The 19816-nt window shown below is 32.1% G+C and overlaps 1 protein-coding gene and 1 long non-coding RNA gene across 2 annotated transcripts in view; both read right to left on the reverse strand.

The window, feature by feature from the left end:
- The window catches only part of LOC129226223 (probable 28S rRNA (cytosine(4447)-C(5))-methyltransferase), a 47563-nt gene extending 47342 nt beyond the window's left edge, over positions 1–221 (reverse strand). Inside the window, exon 1 of the mRNA XM_054860821.1 lies at positions 189–221. Coding sequence (XP_054716796.1) covers positions 189–221 — 33 coding nt within the window. The remainder of the gene's footprint in view (positions 1–188) is intronic.
- A 5775-nt stretch (positions 222–5996) lies between these two features.
- On the reverse strand, positions 5997–19575 carry LOC129225666 (uncharacterized). Its single transcript, XR_008580745.1, has 4 exons — positions 19441–19575; positions 13172–13211; positions 8847–8923; positions 5997–6128 (listed from the first exon to the last, which is right to left on the reverse strand). It is a non-coding gene; the product is annotated as an uncharacterized LOC129225666 (long non-coding RNA).
- Between the last annotated feature and the right edge of the window lie 241 nt (positions 19576–19816).

Genomic DNA, 19816 nt, shown 5'->3' on the forward strand with positions numbered 1-19816 from the left:
AAAAGAAAGTGCATTTTTCTGAAGCTTGTACAACAGCTACATATTAATGACATTTTATTCCTTTGAATACTAGTTGTTATTTTAAAGTTTTTAATTAAAGTAAAAAGATGAAAGTATGTTTAAAAATTAAAATTTTCAAAAGAATTGTTGTGTTTGCAAGAGAGAATTAGAGGGCTTTTTCAACAAACCTTATTGCATACAGTAAACTCCCGATTATCCATGAGCGGCTTATCCTCAGCCTTTCACACCTTCAACAGAATCTTTTTTTCTGTGATGGTGATATACCGAATGTAGATAACGGTGCATCTTTTTAAGAACTAACATTACTTAACAAATGCAAATTCTTTTATTAGACATTCCTATTTCTTTCTTGCCTTTATATGACACTAGCAAAAATGTCCGGCGTTGCCTGGGTCAGTAATAATCGTGAAAAAATCTTCCTTTTGTTTTCTGTTTTAACTGAAAGAACTTAAAACACACCTCTTTGACGTGATTAAAAATCGAGCTTCTTCCTTACCCATAAATATAAAATAGCAATAAGTATAAAGAACGAACGAGTTAGAAACGAAAGCACGAATTGAAGCATATAAAAATTTGAAGAATTTCCAAAATATGAACTAAAAAAAACAAAGATCACTAAAAAAAACCATGCGCTTTATGTATTTAATTAAATAGTACGCACACACAAAAAGAAAAAAAAAAGCTCTCTATGTTTCCCTAAGTGTGCAAAAAGTAGAGTTTCCAAATGTTTAAGTGACTTTTAAACTCATGTTTGCTCCTGAGAAGCCTTGATTCAAAATTTTCATTATGATTACTATTAATATTGCTGTTGTAAGGCAACGAATTTCGGTAAAAATGGGTTTCATATTTAATCATTTAATGGGCAAATTACATGACATTTACTGTTTTCCATCATAATGTTTTTAAACTGAGTTTTTTAGGAATAAATTATAGCCTAAGTTGCTCCCTGATAATGTAGCTATCTATGGTGAAAAAATGGTTGAAATCGGTTCAGTAGTTTGGAAGATTACCCCGGACATACATACGCACAGAAGTAGCCATTTATGTATAAAGATTAAACTTTCTATGGTGACCTATGGTCAACCTGAGTGGTTGAGACATGGTTTTCAAATCTACACTACTTACTACTTTAGATCTACAATATTTACTTATTTTTAGATCTCACTACTCACTGATTTGCTTAGTCTTGTTCTGAAAAATTCCCCTCCCTTCCAGTATGTGGGTTTGGTGTAACCAAGCTTCATCTGTTTCAGTCATTCTGTTAGCACCATTTGCTCGCGTGTGTGTACATTTGTAATAATGAGCTATTCTTTTTTACTTTCTTCTATATCTAATATACAGAAAAAAAGTATTGGATTTGTGCGAATTTTCGAATTTTGACGGATTTGAACGGTTTGAGGTGTGCGGAGTCCATTTCGACCATTTTTACTTTCTTCTATATCTAATATATAGAAGAAAGTATTGGATTCGTGCAAATTTTCGAATTTAGAATTTTGACGGATTCGAACGTTTTGAGGTGTGCTGAGTCCATTTCGACTATTTTTGAAAAATGTCTGTCTGTCTGTGTGTGTGTGTGTCACGTCTGTGTGTGACCAGTTTTTTGTGGCCGCTCTACAACAAAAACTACCACATGAAATCGAACGAAATTTAGTACACATATGTGCCCCTATGTGAACTTGTGCCCATTAGTTTTTGGCGCGAATTCCTCCAAGGGGGTGGAGCAATGGGACGTTTTTCGAGTTACGCGTGCTTGCTATTCCTCAGGAAGTAACTGGCGGAATCAAACAAAATTTGGTCCATATGTTGGTATTAACAGGAACAGGTGCTGATTCAATTTTGGTGTCAATAACTCGAACGGGGGTTGAGCTATAGAACGTTTTTTTTGTCGTCAATTGTGACTGCTGTATCTCAAGAAATAATGAACGGAATGAAAGAAAAATTTATCGGCAAGTAGCCCTTAGTGGGTATAAGAACTGATTTTATTTTTGTGTCAACAGCTAAAAAGGGGGGTAGCGCAATCGCCCGTTCTTTTTTTCCATTTTAGAGTGCCCTATCTCAAGAAGTAATGCTACGTTCTGGTTGAAATTTGGAATATATGTGAATCCATATGTAAACAGGCTTTGGTTCAATTTTGACGCCGATCGCTCCAAGAGGTGTTGATTTTTTTTTTTTTTGCGAATAAAAATATTTTTATTAATGCATCAATAAGAAAGATAAATCGTAATAGATTGTCGTCTGCGTATTTCTCGTGATTTTAATTGTATGGAAATGATAGGAAATATTATCTCAATGATTTCAAATTTTTAACTGTTGCCATCTTATGTTTGTTAACAAATAAAATATTTGTAATTAATTCAAGCAAGGCTTTTAAAATAACTTTCAATTTTCGCTCTTTGCTTTGCTTTTGCAATAATTCAGACATTGGGATAGTCATTTTTGCATGTGTAATTTTGTTTTTGTTGGGAATATTGCTTCCTCGTCAAGCATGGGGAGGGATCAGAAAAAAAAAAGAAAAATATAGAAGAAAGTTTCGTGATGGCCACAACATACTAGTTGGAAAATGTCTGTCTGTGTGTGTGTGTATGTGTGTTTCGTCTGTGTGTGACCAGTTTTTTGTGGCCGCTCTACAGCAAAAACTACCGTATGAAATCGAACGAAATTTGGTACACATATGTGCCGCTATGTGAACTTGTGCCTATTGGTTTTTGGCGTGAATTCCTCCAAGGGGGGTGGAGCAATGGGACGTTTTTTGAGTTGCGCGTGCTTGCTATTCCTCAGGAAGTAACTGGCGGAATCAAACAAAATTTGGTCCATATGTTGCCATTAACAGGAACAGGTGCTGATTCAATTTTGGTGTCAATAGCTCAAACGGGGGTTGAGTTATAGAATATTTTTTGTCGTCAATTGTAACTGCTGTATCTCAAGAAATAACGAACGGAATCAAACAAAAATTTATCGACAATTAGCCCTTAGAGGGTATAAGCAGATTTAGATAAAATGAAAAGCTTTCTGCGAACACAAATCCTAGCTGGAAAATTTTCTGCAAGTAATTATTTTGCGTAACTCGCCCTTGAATGAAGAATTAAATTTATATTCAAATATGAAAGAGGCCAAAAAAAAGCGCTTTAAATTATTTAATTTTTTTTTACAATAACATATAGTTTGCTTTTTTCACCAACTGAAACAAACCAAAATCATTTTTTTTTCACACATGTGCATTAAAAGGCTTTTGGAAAAAGGCTTCAACAGAAATAAACCAAGTTAAAAAAAAAAATCCCTTAAAATTTTTTATTTTTTTATATGAAAGTTAGCAGTTTGAAAACAATTTCTGCACAGCCAAAAATTTTCTGCGAACGCCGTTCGTCTATATTATGCAAAACTGGGTATAAGAGCTGATTTTATTTTGATGTCAACAGCTAATAAAAAAATTTTGAAAAAAAAAATAGAACCGACTTCAAAATTGCTCTAAAAAGTGAAAAATAATTTTATTCTTTAAACACCATCGATAATACTTTTAAACATAATTTTTGAAGTTGGCGCAAAAACGATCGATAAAATCATTCACAGCCATAACTCAACTACAAGTATAAATTTTACCAGGTCCAGTTTCTTCACTACCACATGCATTACGCATTGATGACAGCATATTTAAGTAGAGATATAATTGTTTCGTTCCTAACTTTGGATGATTTTTTGATAAAAATATGAACGAAGCATGGTTACAATGGATTTTACGTTTTGTTTTTGCGCCAACTTCAAAAATTATGTTTAAAAGTATTATCGATGGTGTTTAAAGAATAAAATTATTTTTCACTTTTTAGAGCAATTTTGAAGTCGGTTCTATTTTTTTTTTCAAAATTTTTTTATTTCATTCTTTTTAGTGTAAATGTAGATATTTCAGTAAAAGTAAGAAGTTACCTAGTAAGAAGTTCGGTTCTATATCACTGTATTGCTTTAGAAAAGCCTTTATTCACAATTATCATTACAATTACTATTAATGTTACTGTTATATGGCACCAAACTTTTATAACAATGAGTTTCATATTGTCGCGTAGATGAAGATAGCGAAGACAATGTGAAAGCCAAATGAAGCGAATACTCGTCAGTCTCAACTCGAGATCTTTATTCAGAACTACGAATAAACGTTACCATCTCCTTATATACAACTTGAAAAAGTGCTGGAACTTCCCAGACTTGGAAAGATACAGAAATTAATAGAACATTCGAGAAAATACGGGAAACAGTAGAAACGAAATTTTAGTAAAATTCACTTTGTTCTAGTCGGGATTTGAACCCGGGTCGCTCGTGTGGGAAGCGAGAATTCTACCACTGAGCCACCGTTATCCACGGATGAAAAGTGCGAACTTCGCTACAATATCATTTTAATTGCATAAAATTTACTGTTTTTTGCCCATAACTTTTTTTCTAAAGAACAAATATGGTCAAACAAAGTAATGGGACCTAAGTTGAGCCATCCCCTATCCATCAAAAAAGAATCATCAAAATCGGTTCACTAGGTGAGACGCTATGAGTGGACAAACAAAAAAAAAAAACATACATACGGTATGAACTGATAACCGCCTCCTTTTTGAAGTCGGTTAAAAAGGGGGGTGGCACAATCAAACGTGCTTTTTTTTCTATTGTGAGTGCCCCATCTGAAGAAGTAATGCTACGTTCTGGTTGAAATTTGGAATATATGTGAATCCATATGTAAACAGGCTTTAGTTCAATTTTGACGCCAATCGCTCCAAGAGGTGTTGATTTTTTTTTTTTTTGCGAACAAAAAATAGCTTTATTAATGCAACAATAAGGAAGATAAATCGTAATAGACTGTCGTCTGCGTATTCCTCGTGATTTTAACTGTATGGAAATGATCGGAAATATTATCTCAAAATGATTTAAAATTTTTAACTGTTGCCATCTTATGTTTGTTAACAAATAAAATATTTGTAATTAATTCAAGCAAGGCTTTTAAAATAACTTTCAATTTTCGCTCTTTGCTTTGCTTTTGCAATCATTCAGACATTGGGATGATCGTCAAGTTTTTGCATGTGTAATTTCGTTTTTGTTGGGAATATTGCTTCCTCGTCAAGCATGGAGGAGGATTAGAATTATACGAAAGATATAGAAGAAAGTTTCATGATGGCCACAACATACTAGTTAGTACTTGCATATACAGAAAACTCCCGATTAATCCGTCCGCAAGTCAATCAACAACCAGGAACATGTATTTTCACAGCAAAATGCAAATACTAATGACTTTTTTTGTCAAAAAATTAAAAGTTACAAATTTAAACTCAGTTGTTTTTGCTTTATTTATTTATTGTGATTTCTTCATTGTAGTAAACACTTGTTCTAATTTGATGCTAAGTTCTGTTGTAAAAAAATACAAAACATTTTTACTGCACTATATAAATTTTCATTGTTTGTAGAAAGTATTATGCATCAATACAGCTAAGTTTTTAAGGAAGGACAATTTTTACCTTATTTGTCCCTCATTTTAGTCTTTTTGCCGCGTTCATTTGCGAGTTTTATTATCTGCGGCACTCATGCCACCCGATTCCACGGATAATCAGCAGTTTAATCTATTTTGTACATACACTGATATCGTTTTAGTTTAAATGTATGTGAGGGTTAATTGAATTTTTTAAGCTATTGCATACACTAGCATCGCTTTTTGCCTAGGTCATCAGTGAATTCATTTATCAGCCATGCCACCCTATTTCGCGGATAATCAGGAGTTTACAGTACTTCTGAAAGTTGAGTGGTTCACAGAGAATTGTGTTTTATAGTATATATTGTTATAAAGGCTTTCTACTGCCTGTATATTATACATTTTTATATTAATTTTAAGTCACTCCAGCCACTCAGAGAGCTATTTTGAATATACTGCAGTTATATGTACTAAAAGTTAACATAGCATATATACTAGAAATATAATCAGAGATAACATTTTATAGGATGTATTACGCTTACCTCATCCTGATCATCAGATCCTTCAAACAAATCACTCTTGTCTTTGGGTTTCAACCAGTCTGCATTATCATCCGTAAAAAGCTTTGGCTTCTTAGAAATGTGCTCGTCATCTGAGGATTCCAAAGACGCATCTAGATTTGGGTGTAGAAGAAAATAAATTAGAGTAAAATCTTACAGAATAACACTGCTGTGAATAAGTTCATTCGCAGAAAAAATGCTCAAAAATGTCTCCCAACAACTTTTGATATTCTGAAAATGAATGCAGTAGAATATTCTAAGAAAACTAGTTAGAGTTATAGATAAAATGTGAAGTTAGGGAAGAGTGATTGGATTTTAGAAATTTATATTTTTGAAACTGTTATCCATATTAAAATAATTGAAATATTAAATCAACAAAAAATAAACCTTTTTTTTCTGTTACAAAAGTTCAATGCCTGTTGCACAACAAATATCAAATTGGAACAAACTCAATTACGATTTAGCTTGTTCAATTTTTTTTTTAAAGGACTTTGTCAAAGAAACTGTTTGTCAACCACAAATGCTGAAAATACAATTACATTTGTTCAGCATTATGAGCCATTGATGGAGTGACTATGAAATGTGTGGAAAAAAATCATAGATTAGATGTTTGTCATGAAATGAAAGGCTCGCACATTTAACATTTGCAAGCAACTGAAATAAAATAGGGATATTTTTCTTTAATTTTTTGAATGTGAATTATTGTAATATGTATAATTGTTTTAAAATTTAAAGTTTTAAATTCAAGTAATTCTTTATTGTTGAACTTCTACTTCAGTAAGTTAGATTTTGAATTTATATACATATAAAAAAAGTAGGTTCAGTTATCTGTTTATACATTGCTGAAGCAATTTTCATAACAATTCAGAACATTAAGATTTCAGAGTTTTTTGCAATCAATGATTTCCGGCATCTTAACACTTTTGATCTGAAAGGTCTCCTTTTAAAGTTTAAATTTCCCTATTAGTTTTATTTTCTCATCTGCCTCCTTTTTCATTTTTTTAATGTATCATTTATTTACTGTGGTCTGTGCTATATTCCAGAATCAAAGGAAAAATAAATTCAATTTCATAAAAAGCATTTTCACTAAAAATTGTAACTAAACTAATAATTTAACAATACTTAAAATCAAGTTACAAGATTAAATTCATACATCAAAATAACTTTTAACTTTTAAAGGAGTTGAAATATCTACAAGATTTAAACGGAATGGAATTTTAGCATGGCTTGCAATTATTTATGATGCACAACACAAAGCAGAATACTTGATGATGTTCTGCAACGTAAAACCATTTGACCATGTGACCACTTCCCCAAATCAAAATCGCTTCATTCAAGGGTTTTTTTCCTTTTCTTTTTTCAGTTTTTAAAACTTCCTTATCAAAATATATATTTCAAAACTTCATTTCAGTAGAACCTAAACCGATTAAGGTTCTCTAAAAATATTTTATATTCTTTCTAACACGCATAGAAAAAACTTTAACAAAAGTCCGAACCTAGATGTCAAACTACGTTTTTTTGGTTAATTTTACATGGAACGAAGGAGCAATTAAAATAATGTTAATAAATAAATTACTAAAATAATAAATAAAATGAGCCTAGTTAGGGTAACATATAATAAAATGTTTCAAAACTTTCGAAATAGTTGCAATATTTTCAGGATGCAAAAGGATTGAAATCTCAAACAAGACACGCAATTTTCGGTGAAAGACGTGTTTCAATGATGGCATGTTTCCAAAACATTCGTTTATGGAGGAAATTGCAGTGGATGAAGATCGATTAGGAAAATTAAGGAAAAGAGGAACCAAAAACGCTAGAAAAATCAGAATCTTTTCAGATTTAGAATATGAAATTTGTGCAGAAAATCTGTAAAAACTGCCGATTTTCTACAAACATTTTCCAACTCAAGACAGAATTTAGCACAAATTCTGCAGATTTCTTTAACTTCAAAGTAAATCTAAAGTTCCTGCAGATGACTTATCGAATTCAACATTTCTCGCGAGCCTTCCGCCAAATTATTGTAATTTCTGAGAGTTAGATAATCTTCTAATTTAAAGAAATCTGCAGAATTTGTGCGAAATTCTATCTTGAGTTGGAAGATATTTGCAGAAAATCTGCAGAAATTTCACTGAAATCTGTAGAATTTCTGCAGAAAATTTGACTGAGTCATCCTCTCGCATTTGAACAGAATTGTTCTGTGTCGTACGTCACATATTTCGTAGTATTCTGCTTCGAGGGATGTACATACTAAGTTTCTTAAATATAGATACATATGCACGGTAGAAATTGCTTTAAATAGTGGTGTTTTTTTTAATCCAATGAACTTGAAGCTGATTCTGTTATGCAAATTGAGAGAAATTCTCAAAAGATATGAATTTCTAATGACGTTTGAGAGTTACAGGCAAGAAAGTTACCTGATGAATGATCATGGAGTGATAAGATCTATCAGCAAAATTTAAAATAAATAGCAAAGAATGAATTTCAAAAAATAATAATAATAATGATAATAATAAAACGTTGGGGGAAACAAACTGTAAAGCAGGAAAGTGGGAGACCAGCTGAAATGCAAGGGTCTCCTCTTAAAATTGGGAGAGTTGGCAACTTAGCATACTATAACAGTTAGAACAGTAGCATAAAAATATTTTATTTCACACAGAAAATTTGATTTAAAAAAGATTGAGATTGGAAAAAGGAAGTGTGATATTCAAGAAAATTGCAAGTCAAATTGTTCCTAATCCACTTTTAAAAAGAGCATGTCATTCAAACTTAAACTAAATAAATGCTTCATAGCATTTGCATAAAATTATTGCAAATGAAATGCCATGTCTTACCACAATCGGAAAACTTCTCTTCAACCGGTTCGACTTTATTTTTCAACTGATTTTTCTTTACATCTTGTTTTTTCAATCTGTAATAAAAAATTGAATCAGTGTGCATAAATTATACATTGTTATATAACTTAATACAATTTATGATTTCAAGAAAAACATATTTTTGGAGGGAAATATAATTCGAAAAATATTATGCTGTGCAATTGTTTTGTACATTTTGCACTGTGAAATTTTTAGGAAATAAAATGATCAAAGATGACTGCAGGTTTGCAGCAACGAACTAAAATGACAGTTCTCAACTACATTCTTTTGATGCAAGCAAAAGAAAAAAATCATAAAAATCTCCGAAACGTATTGGGGGAGGTGGGGTACGCTGGACCGGTCTCAATTATTTTAATACTATTCGTATATTTTTTACTTTATTTTATGACCAACAAATAGCACCTATGGTCCTACAAATCCTATAATGAAATCCCATGGTACCGTCATATTGAACAAATTTTATTCCAGAAAGTGTTATTTCAGTAGTCCTGAGTAATTTTCAGAAAACTGTAACTTTATTTTTTTAATGGTTTTCATCAAGATTGCGGGGGGGGGGGGGGGGGGGGGGGGGGGGAATTGAACCCCTTTTTAAAAGTAAGTTCCTTTTGGCAATTTTTTCATTTTTTGTCAAAAAGAAAAAAAATATGACATCACTTTTTCAGACCAAGAAGGTGGGGTAGGTTGGTCCCCTCTTTGTGGGGCACATGGACCCAACCAACCTACCCCACATAATTTAAAAACTTTTTTTTGCACCTAAATCTCAATTAAATTACAACAATAGTCTATGATTTTTCTTTTGATTTTTAAAAAATAATTGTGTTCTTAAGGTGAATGCTTTTGCTGTTTTTAAATAAAGATGATTTATCAAAACATCAATTTAATATGTTATATTGATCTTTAAACGTAATATTTTTCACTCTACACAGCAACAGAGAATAAGGTAGTTACAAAGTTTAATAGTATCTACTAGCCTGCGTGCCCGGCGTTGCACGGGCTACTTAAAAAATGAAAGAGCTGTTCAATTGATGTTTTTGTATTATTCTGACATCAGTTTCTAAAGCTCTAAGGAGTAAATAATTACGCGTAATGCAAGGTTTGCAAAACACCAGTAGAGCATATTTTTGGCAAAAACCTCTTTAACGTTAATCATAGTTATCAATGATACAAGTTATGAGTATTTTCAATTAGCACAAAAGATGAAAATATATGCATTCTCAACTATAATATGTGCTCACTTTAAACTGAATTAAATCTGATAGAATATATCTGAAATATTTATGTACAATTACAATCAGCTTTTTACATAAAATGACACACTTTTTTGTTGATTACGTGAAACTAAAGCACCAAGACTTATTAAATACCAATAAGCATTAATTTAATATCAAGTCATCAGATTCCAATTAAGCTTTAGTTAAAATCCTTAAAAACAATCTTTTTTGTTCAGCTCTGTTTCACTTAAAGAAATCCAAACAATCTTAATTTAACGTGTTCTTTTAACGATACAAACTGTATTGCAAAAATCGAAACAGGAAGGAAAAAGAGATTTATTACAATTCGAAAACTCACCCATGTGACGGAAAAAAGTCCAACAAAATAAACATAATTAGTCGCACCTCCTAAATGTACCCAAATATGAGGCCGGTGAATGATAAACTTACACTTCAATCAATAAACATTACTAAAGAAACATTTTTCATATGCTGAAAAGAGTTAAGAACGTTGAATGTGAAAAAATAAGAAAGGACAGACGATAAATATCCGAATAGAGCAACCAATTTTAAACTAATTAAAAATGAAATTCTAGATGGAAACGTTGTTTTAAGATTTGGACAGCAGCCAAAAAAATCTCTTTTGACACAATTATTAGAATTTTACTTGCTCACGCAAATGCAAAATGGCAACAGGAAAGAAATAAAAATTCCTGAATAGCGTTATGTTAATTAACGTTTTAATTAATATCTCCGCTAATTAAAGTCGTACAATTACGAGATTGGTCCTATTGTTTTCTTTGGAAAATTTTGAATTGATCGGTATCTCCTTTGACTCCCGATTCGCAGTGGTTCTCGAGAAGATCGATCTTCGACAGACAGACAGACAGACGGACGCGAACAGATTTTAATATTATAGTGGATCACTAAAATTATAACAAATGTTATTTGAGTCATGCAGTCTAACGGGCCCCACCAGGCGGACCAACGTACCCCACCCCTGGGGCACGTTAGTCCACTTTACGAGGTCCCGTTAAAAAATTAATATAAAAAAAGTTTATCAATTCAACACTTCCAAAAAAATCTGTGGGGTTGAGAAGTGTTTAGTGAAACTTACCGTAGAAAATTGAACTGATTATTAAATTTTTTGATGAGATAAAAAATGATAAGTAAAAAAGTGGACCAACGTGCCTCACCTCCCCTTTGTGTTTTGACTTTAATGCTACAAACTGAATTTCTACTTACAGAGACTCAAGTCAAAAGTGTTAAGATGGGGTTTTAATGAAGGGTATTTTTTGGAGGACTCCACTCTTTGTCTCTTTTAGTTGATGTTTCAATATTCCCCCTTTTTCTTTAGCATTTCGTCAATGCACTCTCTTTGCCCCTTTGAAGTTAAAACTAAACTTGTGATCACCAAAGCAAATCATTTTCAAAATATATCTATGCAAGTTTGGTCTTGAAACGTAACTTCCTCCCCAACTAGAATGGCATGGAAAGAATAAATACTCAGCTTTTAGAATAATTTTTAAAACTGAGCATTGAAAATATTAATTTAGGAGAATAATAAAAATTTACAAATAATTCATCTTTATCTTTAGTAATTAATAAAGCTGAATGTCCCTCTGTCTCTCAGGATCTCTGTGACGCGCATAGCGCCTAGACCGTTCGACCGATTTTCATGAAATTTGGCACAAAGTTAGTTTGTAGCATGGGGGTGTGCACCTCGAAGCGATTTTTCGAAAATTCGATGTGGTTCTTTTTCTATTCCAATTTTAAGAACAAAACTATCATAAGATGGACGAGTCAATCCCGAAATTATCATAATGTGGAACCGTAACATGAATACAAGCCAATTGGCGAGCTACGAAATTATCATAACGTGGAACCGTAACATGGGTACAAGCCAATTGGCGAGAAAATTCACCATTATTCGTAAATATACAGGCGAACCCAAAAGACCTTTTAATTTTTCTATTACGGGCAAAGCCGTGCAGGTACCACTAGTATAAAAATATAACCCTAAATAAATTTAATAAAAATAAAAAATATATGCCTATCATACTAAAAATTCTTATTGGTTTTTTTCCGGTTGGGACATCAGCTTGCTTTCTGAATGGGCATAGAAGAACCATGCCTATTTTTCGATTTGGGGAAAACATGAGATTTTAAGGAACTTAAATTTTTCTGATATGGCACTGGGAAATTTTTTTCTCCCTTGAACAATTTATACACATTTTGACTGAGAGGAAATTATAAGAAAATCAATTTCAATCAATGATAGGAAGAATATAACAGAAAGTTGATAGTTGAATAGAAAACTTGATTTTTATGTTAAAATCTCAGTTCATTTCTAACTCACGTCTGTGAAGCATTATAAAATACATTAGCAAAGTACTTTGTCAAATGATTTCTCATTTTATGGGGCAGCTTGAATGAATTATACTGCCCCCCCCCCCCTCAAAAAAAAATCATTTAGGATTTTTTTTTTCAGGTATTCTAAAATTATTTACTTGGTAAAGTTCTTATACCTTTTTATTCTAGTTTCTGTGCACATGTTATAGCTTTTGACTCTATTTCTGTGCACATGTTGACAGGAAAAATAGCTAATTTTGATTAAACTATCCAAAAAACCAAAATAAATTCGCCAATTGGACTATTTTTTTAAGATAGATTAATATTTGAATCAGGAAAAAAATTATAAAAACTTTGTATTTTACTATTCTACATAAAAAAAACTAAAATCCAATCAATTTACTATTCTTGCATAGAACACACAATAATGTTCACCTGGGGTTTGGTGGTTACCAAAAATAAAATTCTTTCAATAATAATTGTTAGAAAAAAAATTAAATGTAGAATGTCAACTTGTTTAAAGACTTTCTCTTATGCACAGTGAAAGTTAATGTAGGTAAATTTAATTTAGGAGTAAGTTAGACTCATTATATTTTTTCAAATACAATTAAGGTTGATAAGAGCCAAGCTTTACTGACATAAGTATGCAAGAATTTGGCACCACTTAAATGAGAGATAGTAGAAAAACCAAAATGTCTTTTGTATTCATAGCTTTCTTACCTTTTTCTGGCCCTTCTGCTAACAAAATTTGGATCTTTTTCTGAAATATAATGAAATCACAGGTCAAATAATGACTAAATTCTTAAAACATAAACTGTTGACTCATTCATAACTCACCATGCATAACATATATAGGATAGTGAGCACAGCAATCATTTATAAATTATAGTTGTTGTTAATAATATATACTTGTAGTTAATTTGCAATAACTCCAAGCTTTAAAACTCAAATATTCCTTTATCTCAATTAGAGACGTACCGAGTACTTGGTACTCGGTACTCGGCCAAATTTTGATCAGGTACTCGGTCAATAAAAAGTAGTAGTAAAAAATTGAATATTGTTCAAAGAAGATTTTACAATTGATAAAAAAGTGCAAGCATATAGTATACTGCAATCATTTACAATTCAAATTTAAATTTTGAGAATAATGAAGTTTGTTATGCTTCAATGGAGTAAATCTTTTATTTTAATGTCCCAAAGTTAATGAAACTTATTTATTAAAAATGGGGCAAAAAAGGTAAGTACAGAAAATATGAAATTTTTATATTATCAAATGGATTTTTGCCACAAACAAAATTATTTATAAGAAGCATAAAAATAACTTTTCTTAAAAAATAAAACAACGTTAAAAGCACAAATGTGCAGGAACACTGCAGACACGTGTTTTGGCATTACATGGAATGCTTTTTTCAATGCACAAAATATGAGCTTATGGATTTAAAGACATACGCAAAAGTTTGATTTTTTTACATTCAATAGCTCACATTTTATGCACTGAAAAAGACATTCGTTGTAATGCAGAAACACGTGTGTGCAGTGCTACTGCACATTTGTGCTTTTAACTTTGTTTCATTTGCTTTTAAGAATTATTTACCTTTGGCGGACTAGAAGTATATAGATTGATATAATTTGTTTTAATTCCAACTTGATTAATCCTACCTTTTATTTATTTGTTTATTTTTAATTTAAAAAATAACTTATTTGTAAAATTATTGATACAAACAAAATCTTTTAAATAATGCATAATTAAAGTTCAGCTGGAATTTTGTTTTAAAAACTATTATTTGGAATAGTAGTCTATACTACTATTCCAATGAGTTCAAAATTCATCACGTATGTGTTGGTGGTTCTTTTTAAAACATAATTGAAACTCGGTACTCGGCCGAGTACTAGTACTCGGCCAAAGTGCAACTCAGTACGTCTCTAATCTCAATGTTTTCATTGGGTCTCAAACTCTTGCGAAAGCTGTGGGATAAGGGCATACCCAGCTCAACATGAAAGGGGGGCAGACCTGTTGTTTGGGCAGTCAGAGAATCAATTGCTCACCCCTAAATTTTTGCTCACCACTGATTTTGTATTTGTGCATGTATTTTGTTATTTTCCCCAATAAAATGCACTAAATACGCATTTTATTGGGGAGCCCCCTTTGTCCCCCCCCTCCTCCACACCAGAAAATCATGAAATGAAGAACCTAGACAATGTGTGGGGTGAGATCATGTGCAGCGCTGGATTTAGGGGAGGGCAGGCGGGCTACTGCCCCGGGGCCTCCACAACGAAGGGGCCCCCACAATAAAATTTTTACAAAATATCCTAACTTTCACGGGTCGAAAATATCGGATTTATACCTATAGTAAAACCAGTTGACCGCTATTTTCAGGCAAAGAATTAGATCTTATCGTATAATTCAACCTCTATAAGTTGACCACCCTGTTTAGTTGACCGCTAAAGTAGTGCACCTCAAGTGGTCAACTTACACAGGTTTCACTTCACAGGGCCGGATTTAGGGGAGGGCAGGGGGGGCTACTGCTCCGAGGCCTCCACAACAAAGGGGCCCTCCATAATAAAATGTTTACAAAATATCCTAACTTTCTCGGGTCAGCAAATTTTATGTTTTTTCTCTCCCCTATATATCAAATATATATATCAAAATATTCGGATATATATAAAAGTATCGGATATTTTCGATAATATGTTGATCTTTTCGAACACTGATTAGGGGCCTCCACTCCTTCGTTGCCCCGGAGCCTCCACACTTCCAAATCTGGCCCTGATCATCTATACATATAATAAAATAAGATGTTTATGTGTGTGTGTGTGTGGCGCGCTTCCTGGGAAAACGGTAAATCCTAGAAAGATGAAATTTGGTATACAGGTGCAGTTTTTGTCGAAGTTGTGCACCTCAGGCTTCGATTTTTGATATTTTAATTAGAAAAAAGTTAGTTAATGTTTTATGTGTTTTTTTGCACTTTTTACCTCACAGACCCCGAACCAATCGTACCACACAAACATTTTTTGTACTGTAGTGTAGGAAATTTAATTTTAAATATGATGAATGAAAACATTTTAAAAATAGAGCAATTTTTGTATTTTTTATCAAATTTTGAAAAAAACTTTAATTTGCATTTTTTGCTGTATCTATATTACTTTACATTTCATAGTTGTGCGCATTTAATTCAATTAAAACAGCGAGATTTTTTTTCTTTGTCAAACGCTATACTTTTTGCACACTACGGGGAATTTGAGATTTTTTTTGTTTTTGTTTTACTTAAATTTAAAAAAAATGAGTTTTTTGAGTGATCTTTGTTTTAATTAGGAAATGAGCGGGGAGATTAAAATAAATAGAGATGGATAAGAAAATTTAGAGAGAGATTCTAAAGGTAGATAGCCTTCGGCGTAAAAATGTGAATGGCACAAAAAAAGATAGATATGGATTGATTAATACTGCTGCCAAATTTATTTAATCAGCCGCCGAAGGCGGCAAACTTGAAGTAAAAAGGTAAATGACAAGTTAGCCAAACAGCCGCCATACGTGGCTGCTTGCATAGAAAGGCGAATGGCGTAAGAAGGCGAAACAGCTGGTCGCCGCATGCAGCTAGTGTGTAATAACACCCTTCTCAGTAAACATAAGATCTTTTTAGTGAAATGCTTGTAGAAAAGAGTTATTTTTGGCTCTAGTTTCATGTGTTTACAGGGGTGCGACAGGAACTGAGAAAAAAAAGTTCCCCGACTTTTCCCTGATTAAGTTCACCAAATTTCCCTGATTTACGTTATCAATGATAATGGTTTCCTTTCTTTGCCCTAGTACCTGAAAAGCATTGCATATCAAATAAAATGCAGTGTTTAGAATGATTTACTCTGTTAATTAAAAATATATTTTGAAAAGATGCTCCTTTATTTTTGGTAAAAATAGTGTATTAAATTATCGACAGAGAAATATTGTAGGAAATCTAAAACAAATACTTTACTTCCAGGAACCAGCTAACATAAGAATTCTAAGAAATTATTGAAACCACTCTTAAAGACATATCTAATCATGATAAAACTAAAACATTTAAATGGAAATTAACCTTGAACTTAATTTTCAGGCAGTGTAATTGTTGCTGCAAGAATAACAAGTGATAGTTAAAGTATAGAAGTAATGTAGTTTTACTTACGTAAATAATACTGCTGCGTGCAGGTAAACGGCAGTATCTGCAGAAATTAGTTTTCGAGATATTTGAAGAAATGTGTGGTGGATTCAATACTAACATAGAAAAATGTTGGAATTAAGATGTTTTTTTCGCTCCTCTTTTTCAGCGAAAACCAAATAAGCGAGTATGTACAATAAAGATAACGTACAGTAGATGACAAAAATGCCAAAAAATGAAAAATGTTCAGTTACTGCTCTTTACCTGCACACGGCAGAATAGACATTTATGTAAAACAAATTGAAATCTTTCAACAACCAGTCATATTGAGCTATTCTCTAATTAAGAACTTAGGTTTTAATGAATGAATACAGCATTTTAACTATTAAAAAGTAATAAAAATATTTACTTATGTACACAACAACACAACTCAATTACAAATGATTTTATTAGTTGTCGAAAAAAAAATTAGATTACTTTTTAGTGACAAGGGGCATTCCACAGTATTTTTGACGTTAATGTAGTCCGTAACGTGACTTTTTTTGCCATAACTTTTTAATTTACTGTTTGATTTGCAAATTATTTTAATTTGAGCTGGTGTGTTGGTAGGAAAAGATCAAAATAAAATAATATGCTAATCAAACAGTAAATTAAAAAGTTATGGCAAAAAAAGTCACGTTACGGACTCTACATAAATGTCAAAAATACCGTGGAATGCCCCACAAACAACATTGAAATTCAAAAACAATTATTAATTTCAAAATTTATATGGTTTTAAAATAATAGAGTTTTAAAACCTGAAAAAAAAAAAAAAACCCTTCGTGTAATCTGAGGTGACAGCGAATAATACCATGGCAAAAAAAAAATTAATTTTAGCAATTAAATTAAAAACGCCAAGTGATAACTTTTAAGATTTTTTTAGCATTAATTTAAAAAACAAAGATTTTTTCTTGAAATCGTGATAACAGTATGCTAATTACTTCAAGACAATGAGTAAAGGCAAGGGAGCTAAGTCATTAATGACAGCTTTCTCTTTGCCTGTAGGGTTGTTTATTTTACGTAGCTTCAAATGCTTTTAAGGAAATATTCAAGCAAGGTAAAATAAACATCTTTACAGACACAGAAGCAATCTTAGGAAGCTCATCCTAAGATTGAATACTTTGACCTTAAGGAAAAAGATGCACAAATATGCGGCACTGTATAATCGCAACAAATAATTGGCGGAAAATTCGTAGGGATTCCAAGTAGACCTCCATATATCGAAGTAGCAAATTGCCGGGAAAAAATTCGATATATAGAAATTTCGATACATAGAAACAACCTGTTTTTTATCATAAAAAATCTCCTAAAACATTAAAATTAAAGCTAATTTTCGTGTATGAAACCCAATTTCTAATTTATTTGAGCATCGGATTAAACGAAAGTTAAGAATTAAAAAAAATAACAGAAATTACACCTTTGCGCCTTTATACATGTTCATTCTTCGGCAATTCAACTTGATCCGCAACATTAGGGTATTTTCGTTTTGACAATATAATCGACAAAAAAGTAAAAAACCAATCTACTTAACCTGAATGATTTTTACTGAAGCTAAAAGACTAATAAAAATGATAATCAAACTTGAAACTGATTTTACAGTGTTACTGGTTACAACTAAGATTTGAAATGAACTTGACAGAATTTAAGAACTCCAGAACGGAACAACGACCTTTCTTCACACCTCTCAACCCCAAATTCCTTATGAGTTTCATAGCAACCTTAGTGAGCATAATTTCCTCCCTAACCTTTCAATTTTCATGAGACAAACAGTCTAAAGTGGAAAAAAAAATCTACGAATGTCTCAAGAAAAATTTCGATATATAGAGATTTTTTCGATATATAGAAACAAATTTTCTATGTAATGAACATGGAAATGTGCTAGGATTTCGATATATAGAAATTTTCGATATGTGGAAGTTCGATATATGGAGGTCCGACTGTACTTCATTTTGCAAGGAAAAAGATTTTTTTTTTCCTTCATTTGATCAATTTTCCCTGAATTTTTGTTATTTTTTCAAAATTCTCTGATATTTCCCTGAGTGATAAAGTTCCCTGATTTTAACCTGATCTGTGGCTTTCCATGAGCTTCCCCAAAGAAGAAACATGCCCTCTATACTTTCAAAATCAGTCGAAGTTAGAAGCAACTGTCCACAAAAATATTTTTGAAAAATCCTCTTTGCATAAATGATTTTTTTTTTGTGGGGGGGGGGGGGGGCAGCTGGCCTTCCTTGTCCTTTCTGGATTGGGAACTTTCCATAACTCCCACCAACAACTTGAAGGTTTTCGGATTCCAGTTGTCGAGAGCTGACTATGAGTACAATATTGCATTTTACAAGAAAATGAACTGAGTATAAATAAACAAAATTATCATGAATTTCAAGCAAAGTCGGAATCTTTATGTCCTTAGGAAGAACATTTTTAGGATTTAAATAATCTGCAGCCAAATCAATTTCTGCGAATGACAAAGTTTGAAAACCATGAAAACTTTTGTACTGAAAATAAACAGCTACAAAAACCTTTGATGAAGCATGAAAATAGCAAACTATTCCTGGCATATTTAGAGGTTGCGAGGAACAACGATTTCAACAGAAAATGCGTGAGTATGAATGAGACAACATTGCTATTACAAAAATCTGATTATACTTTTTACTTTTAATAAGGCACGGGTTTCCTTATAAATATGATTGCAAGTAATGAGTTGAAAAAATTATCAATCATGTTTAATTGAGGTTGTTTACATCTTTTTCATGCAATGTGAAGTTTACGGATGGGAGAACCAAACTACAACTTTTTCAAATATTTGTAATCAAGGACGATACAAACCTTGTAATTTCTTTGGCAATTGAGGTTCTTTCTGCTTTCTTGCTTTTCGGCCAGGCCCTTTGATGGGTTTTTTGCAAAAATTCTGCTTTTCTTCCCATTATTTTTGTCCGACAACGTGCACACGATGCACAAAAACATGCACGTTTAGGAAGAAGCGTCTGTAGAGCCGGCGTGCTAGTGCAATATTATTTCGTATAGAGAGCAGTGATTGGCTAATTTTAACAGATCAATTGCACAAATAAACATTTAGTAACCCGCCTAAAAATTGTAAACAAAACATACGAACGTTTCACTTGCTTGGATTATATTTCATCTTGAAAGAGACGAGTTATATTTCTATTACTCGGTTTTTTAATCAAGAAATGACGTTCAAGTT

Source organism: Uloborus diversus, chromosome 7, assembly GCF_026930045.1.
Source record: "Uloborus diversus isolate 005 chromosome 7, Udiv.v.3.1, whole genome shotgun sequence".
Lineage (NCBI taxonomy): Eukaryota > Metazoa > Arthropoda > Arachnida > Araneae > Uloboridae > Uloborus > Uloborus diversus.